The 19136-nt window shown below is 32.3% G+C and overlaps 2 protein-coding genes across 2 annotated transcripts; one reads left to right on the top strand and one right to left on the bottom strand.

Moving 5' to 3' along the window:
- Positions 1 to 344: 344 nt before the first annotated feature.
- On the top strand, positions 345 to 1729 carry LOC123666951. The gene is made up of 3 exons (XM_045600964.1): positions 345 to 384; positions 550 to 680; positions 1350 to 1729. Exons 1-3 carry the CDS (start codon positions 345 to 347, stop codon positions 1494 to 1496), a joined length of 318 nt encoding a protein of 105 aa, XP_045456920.1. The 3' UTR covers positions 1497 to 1729.
- Positions 1730 to 2854: 1125 nt separating this feature from the next.
- On the bottom strand, positions 2855 to 18057 carry LOC123666872 (cardioactive peptide-like). The gene is made up of 5 exons (XM_045600896.1): positions 18027 to 18057; positions 6774 to 6887; positions 5131 to 5212; positions 4779 to 4846; positions 2855 to 3082 (listed from the first exon to the last, which is right to left on the bottom strand). The coding sequence occupies exons 2-5, from the start codon at positions 6846 to 6848 to the stop codon at positions 2921 to 2923; spliced, it is 387 nt and encodes a 128-aa protein (XP_045456852.1). The 5' UTR covers positions 6849 to 6887; positions 18027 to 18057; the 3' UTR covers positions 2855 to 2920.
- Positions 18058 to 19136: the final 1079 nt, after the last annotated feature.

Below are 19136 nucleotides of genomic sequence, written 5' to 3'. Positions count from 1 at the left end.
AATTTTGGTCGTTATTTTTGATATGATATGAAAAATGTATATAATTATTAATAAATATCAATAGGGAAGAAATTAATAATATTACTACGAACTGTTACGTCCTTTACAAGCAAATTGGAACCTTTCGAAAAATCTCATGCAAAGCTCTTTTAACACAACTTTTCTCAAGTACCACTTAAGAAAAACAGACGCTACTGAACAAACATTTTAGCCTGTATTCCTAGTCTAAGCAAACATACGTTTCATATAAAAACGCGTTCGTTACAATATCTGTCATTCAGTCGACAGTTTTTGAACCGCCCGCGCCATCTTGTAAAGCGTTTTGTTATAGCTCTGAAATAATTATGTTGAAGATCACTACTATATTAGTTTTAATGTGCATTGGTAAGTTTTTCACAAAAATATGACATTTCGGAGGCAATTCCGAGATTAACAAGCAATAAAACTTACAATATTTAAATAATTTCTATCAAGTAAAGCTATTTCGTGTTTTCCGTGCATGCCCAATGACATTCTTCTACCATTTGAATTATTATGTCTAATTTTCAGGCACTCTATCAGCAGGGGGCAAGTCATGTAATTCTTGCGGTCCCGAGTGCGCGCCTGCTTGTGGCACCAGGTACTTCCGTACCTGCTGCTTCAATTACCTGAGGAGGAAGAGGGGCCCGGATATGACGCAGGTGATATTACGATGTTGGTAAATTAAGATGAGGATGGAGCGAGACTTAAACCAACTTTAGCCAACTTTTAAAAAAGGAGCACATTCTTAATTTGATTATTTTTTATGCGTATTACCTGGGAACTTTTTGCAGGATGTATTTAACTTGATGATTTGATGATTCTTATTACAATCGCAAAGCTGGTGCTTGTCACAAACTTTTTGAGTTTTCCCTATTATGATTGATGATGATGATGATGATGATAAAGTCAGTTTTTTTTTGAGGAAACACAATTATTTTATTATTTTCTTCTGCGTAACAACTTCGCGATACGTCTTTAAATTAATAAAAAAAATATATATATATATATATACATATATATATACATATATATATATATATATAAGTGCAATCCTTGTGGTTCTCCCCACCGTGCCTCGGAGTTCACGTTAAGCCGTGGATCCCGGTTGTTATCACATACATCTGATAGCGATCGTTACTCGTAGTAGGGAATATATCAGCCAACCCGTATTGGAGTAGCGTGGTGGATTTAGCACTGATCCTTCACCTACATGGGAAAAGAGGCATATGGATGCAGTGGGATATTACAGGCTGAAGCGATTGCATTTTTTACTATATAAATTATTATGAGTACCTATATTTATATTACTTTCTGTATCTAAATTTCAGATTCCACCTAAAGATCTTCTTCATTTGATACCAGAGAACAAGCAACTTGCGGAAGAGTACGAAATATGGGAATCATCTCCAAGCGACTATGAACTATATGACAAGATATATAAAGTTGATAATACACTGCACAATGTTTTTGCCTAATGTTGTGTATAATGGCTGCTGCTTTTAGCGATAAGACCGCCTTATATACATATTTATGTTTTCCTTTCTATGTAAAAATTCCCTCTGTTAGTGTACAATAAATGTATTCTATTGTATTGTATTGAATCGTATTGTATAAACAAATATAAATCGCTGAAATGGATGTACACACATAGCTTCCGAATTGCAAGGATTGTATAAAAAATTAAAAAATCATAGTTGTAGTATATAAATGAGAACTTTATTTGTATCCTCATTTGAAACATCAATATTCATAATTAACAAGGACTTAACAAACACAGCGCTGTCGCCACGAGAGTATAAAGAATAATTAAAAACTTAAATTATTTATGGTAAATTTATTTATTAGCGAATGCTTATTAAATAATATTAATCTTATTGATAAGAAATTTATATTTATAATAATGTCACCCCCTAGTTTATATATATATTTTTATATATAGCGTATTATTTTCCATATTTTATAGCCATATTTGATATATGGTATCTATTATAATAACGCTACGGAACCATATAATAGTAATCTAATGTACAAAATTTAGGGCATCAAATTTTTGATAGCTGTTTTCTTCATTGTACGCACTCTTTACCATTTTATTAGTGATTCACACACGAAAGTTGAAGCCGATAAAGCTTGATTTTAGAAACATTTGTAGGATAAAAAAATTGTACGAATTTGTAGGGTAGTTATGAGTAAGTTTGAGTTTTTTTTACCATGTGGTATTATGGATATTTTAATGAATGGATATTTTTCAAAATGGGCGCTAGGCTTTTTCAATTTTTATAGGCTTAATACATTTTTTGTACATCTTAAAATTGTTCGTCTATACGTTTTAATCATTTTCAACCTTATTTGTAAGTGTAATTTTTGTTTCACATTAATATAACGACCAAACAAAATGATTGTGGGGCCATAGAGTGTTAAAATGTTAATTTATTAAGTTACGACAAGTGAGAAACGCAAAGTTTTAAAAAGTTATTTTATTATCTCACTAACCGACCCGTGCCCACTTCGTTGGGCGTTAATTATTTTTGTAATGCAAATATATAATAAAGTTTTCAGCTCGCTCGCATTTCTCCGACTTGATTTACATATATTATTATTTTTCACCGATTTTTTTTTTCAATAACAATAAAATATAGCCTATGTCACTCCTGAATAATGTAGCTTTCTGTTAGTGAAAGAATTTTCATAATCGAATCAGTATTTGCGAAGATTACCCCCTACATACAAACAAAGTTAGAAACTTTACCTCTTTATAATATTAGTATAGATGAAAATTATGGGACACAGAATGTTAAAAATTAATTTGTCAACTAATGGACAAGTGGGCATAAAGTGTTCTAAATTTTATTTATTAGCTATGGCTTATCTTTCGTGAGTTTAATTCAATTTAAAATGTTTATTGGTTAAAAATATCGTTCTGCTTCCGTCTCGCGATTTCAGCACTGGCGTCCTGGATGGCTTCGACTAGCCTTGCTGCGTTTATTATCTGTCGAGAGAGGTCGTCGATAGAGCTTGACTCGGAATCGAGGATTGGCATAACGGCGTCATCATTTTCGAACTGTAAATCAAATTATTTTCATTAAAGTAAAACATTTTTCTATATTTATTTTACTTAAAGCCATCCATAAATGACGTCACACGTTAAGAGATATTATGTGACAAGAGGTGTATGGAGAGGGCTAAAATTGTATGATATCGCATTTAAAAATGTAATATTTCTAATCGTTAGCTAAATGGAAATAAAAATAATGTCAAAAGTGATATCTAATTTATTAAATAGGAATTTATAGGTGTACAATTGCGAAATATACGACATCACATTAGGTAGGGGAGGTCTCATATATGTGACAAGGACGGAAGTAGCAAGGATGAGGGAGGGGTTAAAAAATCGTCAAATTTGTGTGACGTCATACATACGTCAGACATAATTTTAAAGTAAATAATAATTACAGTAAGAGAAATAGTCTGTCATAATGATGCAAGTAGTAACGATCTATATAAATAAAAATGAATGTTGCTAAGCGCGTAACTCGAGAATGGCTCGACCAATTCGGCTAATTTAATTTTCTGTATGTTCCTTAAGGCCCACGGAAGGTTTTAATAATCAAAAACAATTAAAAAATAAATAATAAATAAATTTAATTCTTACTATTAACTTTTGACAGGACAAAGTCTGTCCTGGTAGCTAGTTCTATCATAAAAGAGACTATTTCTAGTAGTATGTAGTATAAAAGCTTAAATTTAATAAGAGAATTCTGAATTCTATGTTACATTTATGATGATTTATGTACGATGTCCATATCAAAAATGTTATACTCATATGTTTTTATAGCTTATGTGAGTGATGAGAAAGTGATATGAGCAGAAAACTTAAACTTTCAACTATAAATTACAAGTTTAAATATGAGCCAACGAAAATATCTTGATTTTTAATAATTCTTTAAGAAATTATATAATAACTAATCCTACATTTATAATGTTCGGAAATAAAACCCGTAGCTCATAGCACAACAGCTAGAGAATCGACCACTGCAACGTGCTGAAAAGTAATATATTCATGGTTTTAAATATACGCACATATATATATATATATATATATATATATATTGCGGCGGCATATATATATATATATATATATATATATATATATATATATATATATATATATATATATATATATATATATGCCGCCGCGTTGGGACAACGGTCACAGCCATGGATTGTAACCTGTTGCGCTGGCGGTTGCGGGTTCGATCCCCGCACATGACAAACATTTGTATTGGCCACACAGGTGTTTGCCGTGGTCTGGGTGTTTGTGCAGTCCTTGTGGGTCTCCCCACCGTGCCTCGGAGAGCACTTTAAGCCGTCGGTCCCGGTTGTTATCATGTACACCTGATAGCGATCGTTACTCATAGTAGGGAATATATCCGCCAACCCGCATTTGAGCAGCGTGGTGGATTAAGATCTGATCCTTCTCCTACATGGGGAAAGAGGCCTATGCCCAGTAGTGGCATATTACAGGCTAAAGCGATATATATACTAACTGACCCCACAAACGCTGTTTTGCCATATATTTTATTAAACCCCTTAACCCCCTTAAAAGTTAGGGATATGAAAAATAGATGTTGGCCGGTTCTCATACCTACCCGATATGCACATAAAATTTCATAAAAATCTGTCCAGCCGTTTCGGAGGAGTATTTTAATTAACATTGTGACTAGAGAATTTTATATATGTATAAGATAATAAGTTACCTGGCGTTGTCTGAAGAGTTCCTGCACTGGCATTCCAGGGATGTTCTGGGAGCGTTTGCGCCCACAACCTAAAATTATATTATATGTTGATATTTTGTGTGTATACTTTTTTTTTAAATAATTTCTGTCTTTCTGTTTTTTTTTTTTAATAATTTGTGTCTTTTTTAATTTTAGGTCTGTAAGCAGCGTATTGCACGAATAAAGTTTTTTTCTATTTTTAAAAATACGTCAGACACGTACAGTCAAGACAAAATATGTAATATCTTTGTGTACAATAAGGAATATTATGTGTATTCTAACATATCATATTATTCCTAATTGATTACAAAAACTAATTTATATTTTTTCTTACCAGTAAAAGCGTTACAAAAAGGTCTCTTTTTCGGGGTAAGAATGACGTCCTCGTTGAGACGCGAGTCGAAAGTTCTGGGGATCTGAAAATAATTATCACAAATAGTTAGAAATATTTATGAAATGTTTTAAAACCAAATTATAATCAACTTTTATCACTTTCCGTGTCCATTCTAAAGATACGGTAAAATGTAACAGTAATTTGCCCGTTGACGCAATTTGTAATAGCTCTATTTTCTGCTTCGGGGTTGTAGGTTTGATTCCCATCCCGAGTCTGGGTATGATATATGTATTTATTTATATACAAGAATAATTTAACTATATGGAAAAAAATATGTGGTTATATCAGCCGGCTGTTAACACGTGCATTAAGTCGCTTACCGTAGGAAATACGACCGTGTGTGTATGTTATAGACGATTATTATTTATTATTATTTATAGTAGTGCTAATTACTGGTTAATAGAAGAAGTAAGTCAAAGACGTACTGACGCGATAAACTCTAATGGTACGGGAGCCCGACCGGATTTTGGGAATGATTCGAGGGCGGCAGAATAACATAATGTCACCTTGCAACTTGTGAAATATTCAGACCATACTTAAATCCTTTATATGTTGTTGAACATCTAAGGCAGCCGATCAATTTGAAAAATAACCAATTCATAGATATAAACTCGAGGGCGTCAGATTAATATGCTATTCATACGTTTCGTCGTGATTATCTCGTCGCAATGGCTCAAAATCTGACAATTATATGAAGACAATTCCTTTATCAGACGGTTTAAAATTTTTTATACCTTCCTACAGTCACATCGACCACGCATATAGGCAGATTCATATTTTTCCGTTATCAGAAACACGTAGGGCGCATGTACTAACATAAGCGCCTATTTCATCGTGAGTGACTACACTCCCCACCGTTGAATACACCATATAGCCTTTTTAACCGACTTAAAAAAAGGAGGAGATTACTCAATTCGACCGTATATATACATTTTTTTTAATGTATGTTCGGGGATAACTTCGCCGGTTATAAAATGATTTTGGTATTTCCTTTTTTGTTGGAAAGAAGATATCTCCAGTGTGTTACCATCATAAGGAAACCAGGATCTGATCACGGAATCGCAGAGAAATGGAGGGAAACCCTCGAAAATCCTAGTAACAACTAGTGCGTTTGTTAATTTTTTTCGTCAACTTACGTTGTATTACTTGTCTACGTAATTGAAGTCGGTTTTTTTTCGTTTGCGAGCAAACACAACTATTTATTTTTAATGTCTAATCTACAATCCAATAGGTCCCAACGATGCTCGAGTAAATTCACATTTAGCTTTCTGTTCTCCACTACCATAAAACTGGCTAATGCACTAGCGGTCGTGAGGTTGATCTTCACATATGGCAAAAATTTCTATATACATATACTCTTTGAGTTCTGTGCGTTAGTGCTTTCATATCGTATATGCTTTGATGCTTCGATGCAAAATTCAAATCTTAGAGGAGACTATTATGAATCAGGCATTTTATTTTTAATATTAATAACATGAGCATACTATTTTGGCGTATCCACATACATAAACTTTTTATAACGAAATAATAAATAAACCTTATATTTATAGAAAATTTATTATTTGTTTCATCGATGTACATACCGTTGCTGTATGACAACAATGCAAACTCAACATCGCCACGAGGAGCAATAACGAAACGCGGCAAATGGGTGACATGGCGGTGACAGCTGACAGCTTAGAAATAAAATGGCGGACCTGTAAACACAAAAAAAAGATTTTTATAAATTAAAATAAATCGCTGAAATGTACCTACGTGTTTTTTTTTTTTTGTATAACTTCCGAATAACTCCTTTAGTCTCGATTTCCACCCAGAGTCAGGGTGTAATATATAATTATTCACATTTTTTATTACAGTACCATATACAATGGTATAATTTCATGGCAATAAATATTACTATTGTTATCAATTAATAAGCACCTGGATGAGCAAGCTCAGCTCGTTGTTTTTATGTGGTAGGTATCGTGTTTTTTGGTAATTTTATTTAAATACGAACTCAATACGAATTATCATCATCATCATCATCATCACAGCAGCCTTTCGCAGTCCACTACTGGACATAGGTCTCCGAAAGTTCACACCAAAAATGGTGTGAACTCATGTGTGTTGCCCATAGTCACCACACTGGACAGGCGGGTTGGTGACGGTAGGGCTGGCTTTGTCGCACCGAAGACGCTGCTGCTCGTTTTCAGCCTGTGTATTTCAAAGCAAACAGTTGTATGGTTATCGCGCTATCAGTCGGCTTTAGAAGTTCGTTTTGGGTCTGTGTGTTTCAAAGCCAGCAGTTTACGTATATTACGTAGGTTACGTAATAATACCAATCATATACATTTTTATTACAAAAATAAAATATATGTATCTATATCTACCGGCTGTTATTTAAAACACAGGAATTATGTGGCCTACCTAAATAACTATGTGTATATTAAAACTATTTTACTCATTTTATTAAAATTTTAATAGTGTATTAAAATACTATATAATAAATGGTAAGTTAATTTTTTTTATTTATTCATAACTATAGCATTTTCGCCTTTACCGTCATAAAATTGCGTCGGGACACCAACTGAGCGCTGCGGGACATCGTGTCGATGAATCACATTTTACAATTTTTACGACACTGTTGTTTAATTATATAAAAACTAGCTAGACCATTCTATTTTACTCGCGGTAATACTAATAGGATATAGGAATGAGATTAACAGAAACCTAATACCATATTTGCACAAACTTTTATCCCCATTTTAGCATTCCTAAGCATGTGGCACGTCCAGACGTCGAGCATTGCTAGCACTTTACCAAATCTACCCCCCTTGTCAACACTGTGCATCTCCAGGAGCTATACAAATTAACTATACATTATTAAAAAATAAGATATATTTGAATAAATTTTCGCGCAAACAAAAAACATTTTCATTTTCATCGCCAGGAAAAAATAGTTAATTAAATAGCCATTATTAGTAATATCTCAAAATTACTAGACAGATCTCGATTAACTTTACCAAACCACAACAAGGAACCATACTTCAAGCACCAGTATTCGGATATAAATATAATCTAGAATCATCAAAAACATTAAAAGGTATGCGGTAGCAACATGAAAAACTAAAATAAAATACAGTCAAATTGAATTATTGTTAGTGAACACCTCGTCCTCTTTATGGAGTCGATTATTAAAATATAAATGATACTTCTTACAGAGTAGTCTATTTCTAAATTATAGAAACTTTTTCGATATTGTAACAGTAATGATACCTGTTTTATCAATAAAGGACACCCAAAAAATTGTACTAAGTAACACATATAAAAAATGAAGTCGAATTAAGAATCCTTTTCTTCAATCGTCGTTTGAAAGTCGGTAAAAAAAAAAAACAATTTAGACAAACACAAAACTTTTAACACAAAACAAATAAGTAACGTATACAAAATCTTTATCCAATAAAATAAGATACCCAAGACTATATAAAGTCAAATAACCTGAACAACAATTTAATTATAAAAGTCAAACGAAAGGGACCTCAATATAATTGTTCTAACAAGTTACTGTTTAGCTTTGTCAATGTTTAAACTGAATGATACGGATCGGTGGTTAAGAAAAATAGAATTAGATTTTAAGTCAGTGCTCCATTTGGGTAAACTGGCAATGACCTTGCTTTCTGAACATTAGTTGCCAATGACCAATTTTGACTGCAAGCCTTCGACACCATTGATAAGTACTTCTTGCTTACCTAACCTAAAAAGACTAACTATTGGGATTTATCATGGTTTGGAACACGAGAATTACTTTTGAACCAAGTAGAGATATTGCTTAGGTCAGCGTTAACTTTGTGAAAAGCTTAACTTACCGTTACCGTTTGCCGACCTAGTTGTATAAAAAAAACACGTGTCGCGGGCACGTACTATATTCGGAAGATGAACGTTCAATCCTGCCATAAGCTTAGAGATGAGGATATACGATAAACAGCTCCGCATGGAGTCATGATCGTACGTCAACTTATGCTGAGACACCTCCTTTTATAACCATTTTGTTAATTTCTGTAAGTTATTTCCTTTTTCTATTATATTTTATTTATTTTTGTGACAATAAATTAATTTTCATTTCATTTCATTTCATATGTGGATATGTGAAAATGTTTTGTATGTCGAGGAGTAAATAAACATTCTTTTATCATTTTATTATACATATCACATTGTTTTATTGTCATTTTCGTCATGTGTCAAAATTACATAATAAAAACGCCCCGCCCAAAATTACACTCAAGTACTAAATTGGATGGTAATAATAAACATCATTGATACACACAATTCAATTAAACTGAGTATGTTACTAGTTTTGTGAATGAAAAATATGGATCGTAAAAGAAAAACTGAATCGATAATAATTGTATTTCGCAAACGAAAAAAAACCGACATCTATCACATCGACACAATCGCTTGATACAACATAAGTTGACGAATAAAAATTAACAAACGCACCAGTCGTCACTACGATTTTCGAGGGTTCCCCTCGATTTCTCTAGTATCCCATCATCAGATCCTGGTTTCCTTATCATGACACTGGTATCCCTGGAATATCTCCTTGCCAACGAAAAAAGAATTATCATAATCGATTCATAAACGACTAAGTTATCCCCGTTAACATACGTTAAAAAAATATAATAAATAAATATACGGTCGAATTGAGTAACCTCCTCCTTTTTTGAAGTCGGTTAAAAACGTGGAGTAAAAAGAGATGATGTGATGAGTGATTTAAAAATCTTTCTGTTGTGCGTTAAATTCGTTATGTGTAGCTTTGATTTGTGAGTCAGCTGCAAGACTGACGTCGCACGAGTATTAAAGGCGTCTTTATTTTATTGTTCTCTGATAATTAATAGAATTTGCATTCTGATAATTAAATTCAATTTTTAACTTTTCAAAGGATTTTTCTGTTTAATATTATTAGTGGAAACGTTATTGATAAATGTGTTATAATGTTTGTTTTACGCATAAGTCACATCCCTAATCTATACAAACAAATAAAATTGGAGTGTCTGTTTGTAATATTAAAATAGCCGCTTTTTATTAAATGCATATGAATATACACGATACATATACCAAAATAACATTTTTTACAATTTTTGTCTGTCTGTCTGTTTGTTCCGGCTAATCTCTGAAATGGCTAAACCGATTTTGACGGGACTTTCACTGGCAGATAGCTGATAAAGAGTAACTTAGGCTACTTTTATTTTAGAATTTTTTTTATTTTTTAACTCCGGTAACTAAACAATAACTATTTTGTTAAATTCCACGTGGACGAAGTCGCAAGCACAACTAGTTAAAAATACAGTCGTATTGAAAACCGCCTTCGTCTTTTGAGATCGATAAAAAATGCGCTCACGACAAATTCAACTCGTATTTAAGTCTTTAAAAAATTAAAACAAACATTTAGATGCAAACGTGTATTTTTTTTTAATTCTTTTAAATAAATGTAACATTCGCTTATATATACATCAAAGACTAGTGTACATAGCATTGGCTTATAATTCTTGCAAACAAAGTCGGATTATAAAAACAACGTTGTGTAAATAACGTTTTAATTTCTTAAAAACAATATGATACAGGTTGAAAGGCATGCCACACACTTGGCAGATTTGACGTCAAAAGGAAATTTCGCAGGCCTTTTGCGAACGGCATATTTTGTCGTAAATTAAGGGATGAGATGTAATTCAGAGTTATCATGACTTAGTCGCCCCCGCGGTGACATTTATACTGTTTTAATAGTGGGTATTATTATTTTTTCTTTGTGTTAAGTCAGTCTGTAATTCACTGCTGGGCATAGGCCTCTATCTCCATGTTTGAGACGGATCAGCTTAATCTATCCGGCTGCTCAACTTTGGTTTGTTTGATACATTTCCTAATATTACTAACGGCTGTTATTGGGTGTCTAACACCGAGTTGCACGAAACAAAATTAAAATTTAAGTAGAGATTAAACTAATTTCATACAGTTCTTGCGATTAAATCAGTTTAATCACTACTTAAATTTTAATTTCTTTTCGTGCAACTCGGCGTAAGATAACAACCGGGGCCGACAACTTAACCTGCTCGAAATTAAATATCCTTATTTATTTATTATTTATTAATACTTTATTGCACAATACATAAAGAATTGTACAAAAGGCGGGCTTAATGCTAAAAGTATTCTCTACCAGCCAACCTTAGGACGAACCACAGCAGAGATTTGTAGGTGTGCAAAATCGAGTATTAGTAAGATTCAGATAAAGAAGAAAAAATGGAGAAAATATAAAGTAACGTTAGTGGCTTAGTATAGGTATACATGAGCAAATAAATTCATATATATACCGTAACAATATAAACATACATAAACAGATACAAACTAGCATACATACATACATCCTTCTTACATACATCCTTCTTTGTATTAATGCATGAAACCAAACATCTTGACAACATCTAGAAGGCCATGAAATACGTCACGAGTTACAACTTCAATGTTTTGGACCCCACTCACCTAACCCTTGTGTCGTTAAGTCAGTGGCCATCTAACAAACATTACGGTCTTAAAATTATTTAAAAAATAATCCAAATAGACTTCAGAGGCTTCCAATCGTCATCTTACATATTAAATATTTGATTATTATTAAAAGTAAAGCTACCATAGATTCGGAATGTAAATTCCGCAGAGAAGATTCGGCGCGAATTTCCGCAACTATTAATTTAAAAAAAAAAACTAAAATGTGTTTTAATACAAAATTAGTAATATCTAACATGAAATAAACAATCAAAAATTACTAAATCCTATCTTAACTAGCATCAAGCCCCGGCTTCGCACAGGTATTTATCAAAAATTTAAAAAAAAAAAACAAATTTTTTGAAAATTAATATAGTCTATGTCACCCGCGGATAGTGTAGCTTCCCAACAGTGAAAGAATTTTTCAAATCGGTTCAGTAGTTTCGGAGCCTATTCAATTTAAACAAACAATCAAATCATTCCTCTTTATAATATTAGTAGAGATACCTATGTATGTCCAATAATATATAATATAATAATCAGAAAAAATCAAAATTAGAAGTAAACAATTTCTTTTACATTGATATCTGTATTTATTATCAATCTAAATAATTGTGTTTGCTCACAAACAAAAATATAGTCAAGTAAATACGCGTTATCAAAGATTATTCAATATGTTTTCAACAAATCTCGATAAATGGGATCACGTGAAAGTATCAGCTTTTCATTAAAACAAGAATCTCCAAAATCGGTACACCCAATGAAAAGTTATGCGGTATAATATAACATAGTTCGACGAAAAAATAGTCAAGTAAAGTGAGGTACCATAAATAAAAATACAGTTGAGATTCTCCTCTCTGTTCTAATTATTGATAATTAAGGCGTTTCGAATTTTCTAGCAATATTATATTAATTAAACGCAAATAACAATCAAGATTACATTAGCAAATAGACTGATTTGTATTCATACGCTGTTGATATTATAAATTTATGATTAGAATTTAATTTTAAATCGTTATAATTACTACTCTGGTCATTAGGTTATTATTCATATCGTGATATTTTAATTTTTATTTATTTTTAAATATATAACTAGGTCGGCAACAAGCGTACGACCTGATGGTAAGCGATACCGTAGTTTATAGACGCCTGCAACACCAGGTGCTGTGTGGTTACGACATTAAAGAATATAGCTACCTCCTCTCTTCCCGTGGGTGTCGTAAGAGGCGACTAAGGGATAACACAGTTCCACTACCACCTCGTAACTTAAAAAGCCGACCGCTGGCGGGATAACCATCCAACTGCTGGCTTTGAAAGACACAGGCCGAAGATGGGCAGCAGCGTCTTCGGTGCGACAAAGCCAGCCCTGCGGTCACCAACTCGTGCCCAGCGTGGTGACTATGGACAAAACACATGAGTTCACGCCATTTTTGGCGTGAACTTTTGGAGGCCTATGTCCAGTAATGGACTGCGACAGGCTGCTGTGACATCAACTAACAGACAGACAGACAAAAATTTAAAAAAATGTTATTTTGGTATATACACCGTGTATACGTCCATATGCATTTAGTAAAAAGCCGTTATTTTAATATTACAAACAGACACTCCCATTTTATTTATTTGTAATGATAATATCACAAACTTTCGTCATATACCTTTATCGGTTACAAACAGACCCCTGACTTATTACTTCAAGAAATGTATCTTCTAATATATAAAATTCTCGTGTCGCGGTGTTTGTAGTTAAACTCCTCCGAAACGGCTTGACCGATTCTCATAAAATTTTGTGTGCATATCGGGTAGATCTGAGAATCGAACATCTATTTTTCATACCCCCTAAATTATAAGAGGGGGGGCTAAGAGGGTTAATAAAATATTATAAAATTTTGTGTACATATCAGGTAGTTCTGAAAATCGGCAAACATCTATTTTTCATTCCCCTAAGTTATAAGGGGGGGGGGGGGGGGATTGAGAAAGGTTAATAAAATATATGGCAAAACGTTTGCGGGGTCAGCTTGTATTAATATACGTAAACATTATTTATCAATAAATAAATAAAAAGAGTAAAACAATCAAAAAGTATTTATTGAAATCAGTATAAAGTAATTTTCTAACGATCATGGTACCCATAAAGCCAATATACCGAGGGTTTAAGTTAAGCCTTTGGATGTGACATCAAAAATGATTGCCTAAAGATTTAAACGAATTTAGCTGAAGAGGAAAATGTATGTAGAACACAAGTAAGAAAAATTAAACCTTGTATACTACATACCATTTCCAAGCTATATTTTATAATTAATTTATTTATTTCAAGTAACATAAACAGACACATGACCGCTCTGATGTAATGGTGCGTGTGTCGAGTCGCGGCGCCTTAACACCTTCGATCGCGGGTTCGATTCCCGGTCGGAGTGGATATTTGTGATTCGTATACAAATATTTATTTCCGGTTTTATTAAGTCCCGGTTGTTATTATAAATACTTGATACAATGGTTATTCATAGTAGGAAACATATCCGTCAACCCGTAGTGCGTGCAGCGTGGTAGATTAAGCTCCAATCCTTCTCTTATATGAAGAAAGAGGTCTATGCCCAGCGGTGTTACAGGCTGAATTCTAAATCGTAAAAAAAATCGAATTGAGCAGCTCCTAATTATTGGTAGTCGGTTAATAAAAAATGATCTCTTGTTTTTTTTTATGTCAATAGGTCGGCAAACAAGCGTACGGCTCACCTGACGTTAAGCGATTACCGTAGCTTATAGCAAACCAGAAAAACCGCCTGCAACACCAGAAGCATCGCAAGCGCGTTGCCGACCCAATCCCCAATCCCCCCAGGAGCTCTGGTCACCTTACTCACCAACAGGAACACAATACTGCTTGAAAACAGTCTTGTACATTAACATTGCGTACAAACTTTAATATTCTATTCTAGGTCTTATTTATTTTATAGAATATTTTTTTATAAATAAAGCTATTTTCAAATACATCACTCGCTCCAATTGCTTTAAACGATAATGCCGTCAAGTTGACAAGGTCCCTTTAAACGAAGACTTAAAATAAAATACAACGCCCGTACAAAAAGTCAAGTTATCTTTGGGGCTGTTTTACCAATTTCTTATTAGTTTAATATGAACAACTAATTTACATTAAAAAAAAATTTAAGAAAATACAGGCGACTTGACAAAACGCCTTCTTTTCTGAAGTCGTTTGATAAATAACTTTCGTATTTTATAATCTATATATTAATACGTGAAGCAAAAACTTTGTACGCCTTTTTACTAAAATTGCGTGAACGGAGGAGTATGAAATTCCGCACACTTATACTTTATATAGAGAAGGAGTGCAGAATGCTTTTTTAATTACAGTCGAATTTTTACCCTTTGACGACCACTAGTATATATTAATACCCTAAAGTGAAGATGTTTGCCTCTCTTTTTAGAAGAAAACTTGCTCTACCGGCAACCACAACTAAAAATGTATTATTGCTTTTATTTTTGTAAATTAGTTAATTATTAAAATTATATATATGACGGCTTTAATTTTGAAACAATGTCAACATGATTGACGGTCGGTAATTTTTTTTGTTCAATTTCAAATTAACTCACGTATAAATCTTTTTTTGTAATTTTGTAAAGTGATTATTACACTTATTTAGCGCGAATTATTCGCACGGGTATAGCTAGTATATATTATTGTTTTAAATAACTAACAATAAGATTCTAAGCTTCCGTTTACCTGGTTGTGTCATGTACCTAATATGAAGAACATTGTGTCTCATTTTGTTAAGTTTGCAGGAGAGCGTTTTACAATTTTGTTGCATTTAAAAAGTGGCCATGGGATGTTTAAATAAAACCGCATCCGTAATGAAGTAAATTGTTCTACTATTTATTTACTTCATTACAGATATCATATATATAATAACTAATGCACTAACGCTAATGTTTAGGATGTTTGCCTCCCTTTATAAAAAAAAGCCTCACACTTAAATTATTTATCATTTTATAGATAACAGCTTGTTCTACCGGCGACAATAACTAAAAATTTGTTATTGATTTTTTTTTAAATTAATTGAGACAACGTCAATATGATTGACGGTCGGTATTTTGATGGTATAGTTAGAAAACATTATATCATTAGTTATAATGTTCTTCAATATTCGGTGTCGATGTGATCAATATTTTCTCTATTGACAGGGGTTGTCTGTAAGAGATCAGTGTTAGTGATAAGATCGTCTTTGCACTGTCTAACTTAAAATATTGTTATTTTCTTTAAAATAATTAATGATGAATGGGCAATAATAATAAGTAATGATATGATGTGTACAGAGTACAGATGTATATTCATAATAAACAGAACACACGATGCGTGTGAAATGCTGTGTAGACAACAGTTGTATAACATAAAAATAGTAATTAAATATAACAAATCGAATGTACGAGTGTGTATGTATCTGTACTCTGTATAGATGTTTCGCGATAAATATTTTTTATAAAATTGATTTTTTCTTTAATGTAAAACTTATTGCTAGTTAATGCGTGATGATAGTGTTACGAAAAGTCGGGCGAGGCGAACGGAAGTTAAGAGCGAGATATAAGTTAGATGGAGCTAAAGAAGCTTTACTTCAGTCATGTGGTCTAAAGCACACTCGTTTTTTATTTTTATTTATTCACAATTTTATTAATTTATTTAAATTTTAATCTATATAAATAAAAATGAATGTTGCTAAGCGCATAGCTCAAGAATGGCTCGACCGATTCAGCAAATTTATTTTTAGCCGACTCCAAAAAAGGAGGAGGTTCTCAATTCGACTATATTTTTTTATGTATGTGACTTCAGAACTTTTGACTGGGTGGACCGATTTCGACATTTTTTTTAACCGAAAGGTGGTGTGTGTCATTTGATCCCAGTTAAATTTATTTGAGATCTAAGAACTACTTTTCGAGTTATATCTAATAATGCGTTTTTACTTGGCGCTTTTTTCGTCGACCTACGTTATATTATATCACATAACTTTTTACTGGATGTACCGATTTTGATAATTCTTTTTTTCGTTGGAAAGGAGATATCCCTAGTTTGGGATTTTACAGTAATCCTGTTTTAATTGTTGTACCATGATAAGGAAACCAGAATTTGATGATGGGATCCCAGAGAAATTGAGAGACACTCTCGAAAATCCGCATAACTTTTTACTGGGTGTACCGATTTTGATAATTTTTCATTTAATCGAAAGCTGATATTTATCATGTGGTCACATTTAAATTTTTTCAAGATCTGATAACTACTTTTTGAGTAATCTTTGATAACGCGTTACTTGACTATTTTTTTGTCGATCTACGTTGTATTACTTGTTGCTGTAATTGAAGTTAGTTTTTTTTTCTTTCGCGAGCAAATACAATAATTTTGTATGTTCCTTAAGGCCCACGGAAGGTTTTAACACAAAAAAAGTTTTTACTATTTACTTTTGACAGAACAAAGTCTGTCCGGGCAGCTTATGTTGTATAGTGACTTTATCAAAAGGCTTTTTTTTCCTGTTTTGCTCCTCTATTTAAGTTATTTTTGACACTATTTTAATTAGCTTATTAAACTAATAGGAATAATTCGATTGTTTTTATTTAATTGATCGCTAAAGCATATTCTTCTCGAAATTATATAAATGATAAAGATGTCTGGATTTAGTGGCGCTATATTGCCATCCAAGATAGGATAAAATTTATAACAAAACACAGTTTTTGTAATGTATAATCTGGCGCCTGTAATGGCTTTTTGTATAAACTAAGTTATGATTTTAAATCAAATTATTATTGGACAGTTTTTAATACTTTTAGTGATTCTAGAAATCATTTATAAATTACAAGATGACCCAGCAAACGTTGTTTAGCCATATATATTGTTAAACCCTTAATTCCCGCCTCCCATCCCTTGTAACTTAGGGGTATAAAAAATAAATGTTCGATTCTCAGACCTACCCAATATGCACACAAAATTTCATGAGAATCGGTCAAGCCGTTTCGGAGGAGTTTAACTACAAACACCGCGACACGAGAATTTTATATATTAGATTATTTTTTGAATGTTATTATTTAAATTACTTTTTTTATACGTTAGACCCGTAATAATAACGAATTTATTAATAATTAATTTTTACTATGTTTTTGCTTATTTTAATACTTTTCAATTTTTAAACAAATAAAATGTTTATTTGAAACATTTTAAACCTCTTTACAAGAAAATATATTTTTTTTTAAATATTATAACAATTTTTAAAAAAAAATTGTAACTACGTATATATCAACTTAGAATTAATAGAGTAAGTCTGGAAATGACTTACCTTGCTCGGGTGTCGAACAGGGAATGCAGCGGGAGCGCTGACACGCGGTATATAAACTGTTCTGAGCGGGCGGAGGCTGCGGACTGGAGGCGTTGTGGAGAGTGGAGATTCCTCTCAACAATATTTTTATGCAACTAAAATATTTTAATATAATTTTTAAGATTTCACGGCTTCTATGAACACTTTTGATTGTTTTGATTTATAAGTCAAGTACAATTAAAAGTGTAAAATAATAATGATTATTTTGAACTGAAAAATTCGTTTTTTTCGATAGCTCATTTAGGAAGGAAACTATAGGCTATTTTTTCCATAAATTAAAACGTGTGAAAACGCGGGGCACAGCTAATATCTAGTAGATAATCTAATAAAAAGTAATTATCGATCATCTTTACTTTTTTTAAATGAATTACCTAAAACACGCATAACTTTCGAATGACTGCATCAAATTGAACAATTCTTTTTTGTGTGTTTTTACTATCGGACAAGGCCTGTATAAATGAAAATTTATAAAAATCGATAATTATGAAAAAAAAAATGGCGGTACGAAGTACGCAATGTCATTTTAAAATATTGTTATAAATTAAATGTAAAATAATATAGTACCTACATTTATTAACAAATAAATAAATAATGAATAATAATGTTAAAATATTCATTTATTACTATAATCTATTTAGCTTTGCATTTAATTGTGTGAGTCAATCAAAATGTGTAAAATAACTCGATGGTACTGATTTTTTTTTTTAAGAAACTTAATCTAAGGAGTCTCTTGCCTCTGTCCTACGCAGGGAGCCCTGCTGTGTTACTACACACACGCACTTCGAACAAACACTAGCCCATCCCTTCGGTTTTTCTCACTAAAATAGCTTATTCTGCGTTTACTTGTTTATTTAATTATTTTTTAAAGAATAAAACTATATTATTTTAATAAATTATAAGCAATAACAGCCACATTAAACTGGATATTTAAAATATTTTTGGTATTATTTATGGAAGTTGAACTTGTACAGTTTAGATTCAGCTTTTTTTTAAGAGTAAGTGCGGAGTTTCTTTCCGATTGTTCACTGCAGAATTTACGTTCAGAATCGGTAGTAGATTTTTTGTATATAA

The sequence above is a fragment of the Melitaea cinxia genome, chromosome 27, assembly GCF_905220565.1.
Source record: "Melitaea cinxia chromosome 27, ilMelCinx1.1, whole genome shotgun sequence".
NCBI classification, from domain to species: domain Eukaryota; kingdom Metazoa; phylum Arthropoda; class Insecta; order Lepidoptera; family Nymphalidae; genus Melitaea; species Melitaea cinxia.
This window is presented reverse-complemented; position numbering and strand designations above follow the sequence as displayed.

Coding starts and splice junctions, on each gene's coding strand:
- LOC123666951 (XM_045600964.1), top strand. CDS start 345: ATGTTGAAGATCACTACTATATTAGTTTTAATGTGCATTG. Junction 385..549: donor ATTAGTTTTAATGTGCATTG/GTAAGTTTTTCA, acceptor TCTAATTTTCAG/GCACTCTATCAGCAGGGGGC. Junction 681..1,349: donor GGGGCCCGGATATGACGCAG/GTGATATTACGA, acceptor TCTAAATTTCAG/ATTCCACCTAAAGATCTTCT.
- LOC123666872 (XM_045600896.1), bottom strand. CDS start 6,848: ATGTCACCCATTTGCCGCGTTTCGTTATTGCTCCTCGTGGCGATGTTG. Junction 5,213..6,773: donor ATTGTTGTCATACAGCAACG/GTATGTACATCG, acceptor AATTATTTTCAG/ATCCCCAGAACTTTCGACTC. Junction 3,083..4,778: donor AACTCTTCAGACAACGCCAG/GTAACTTATTAT, acceptor TTTGATTTACAG/TTCGAAAATGATGACGCCGT.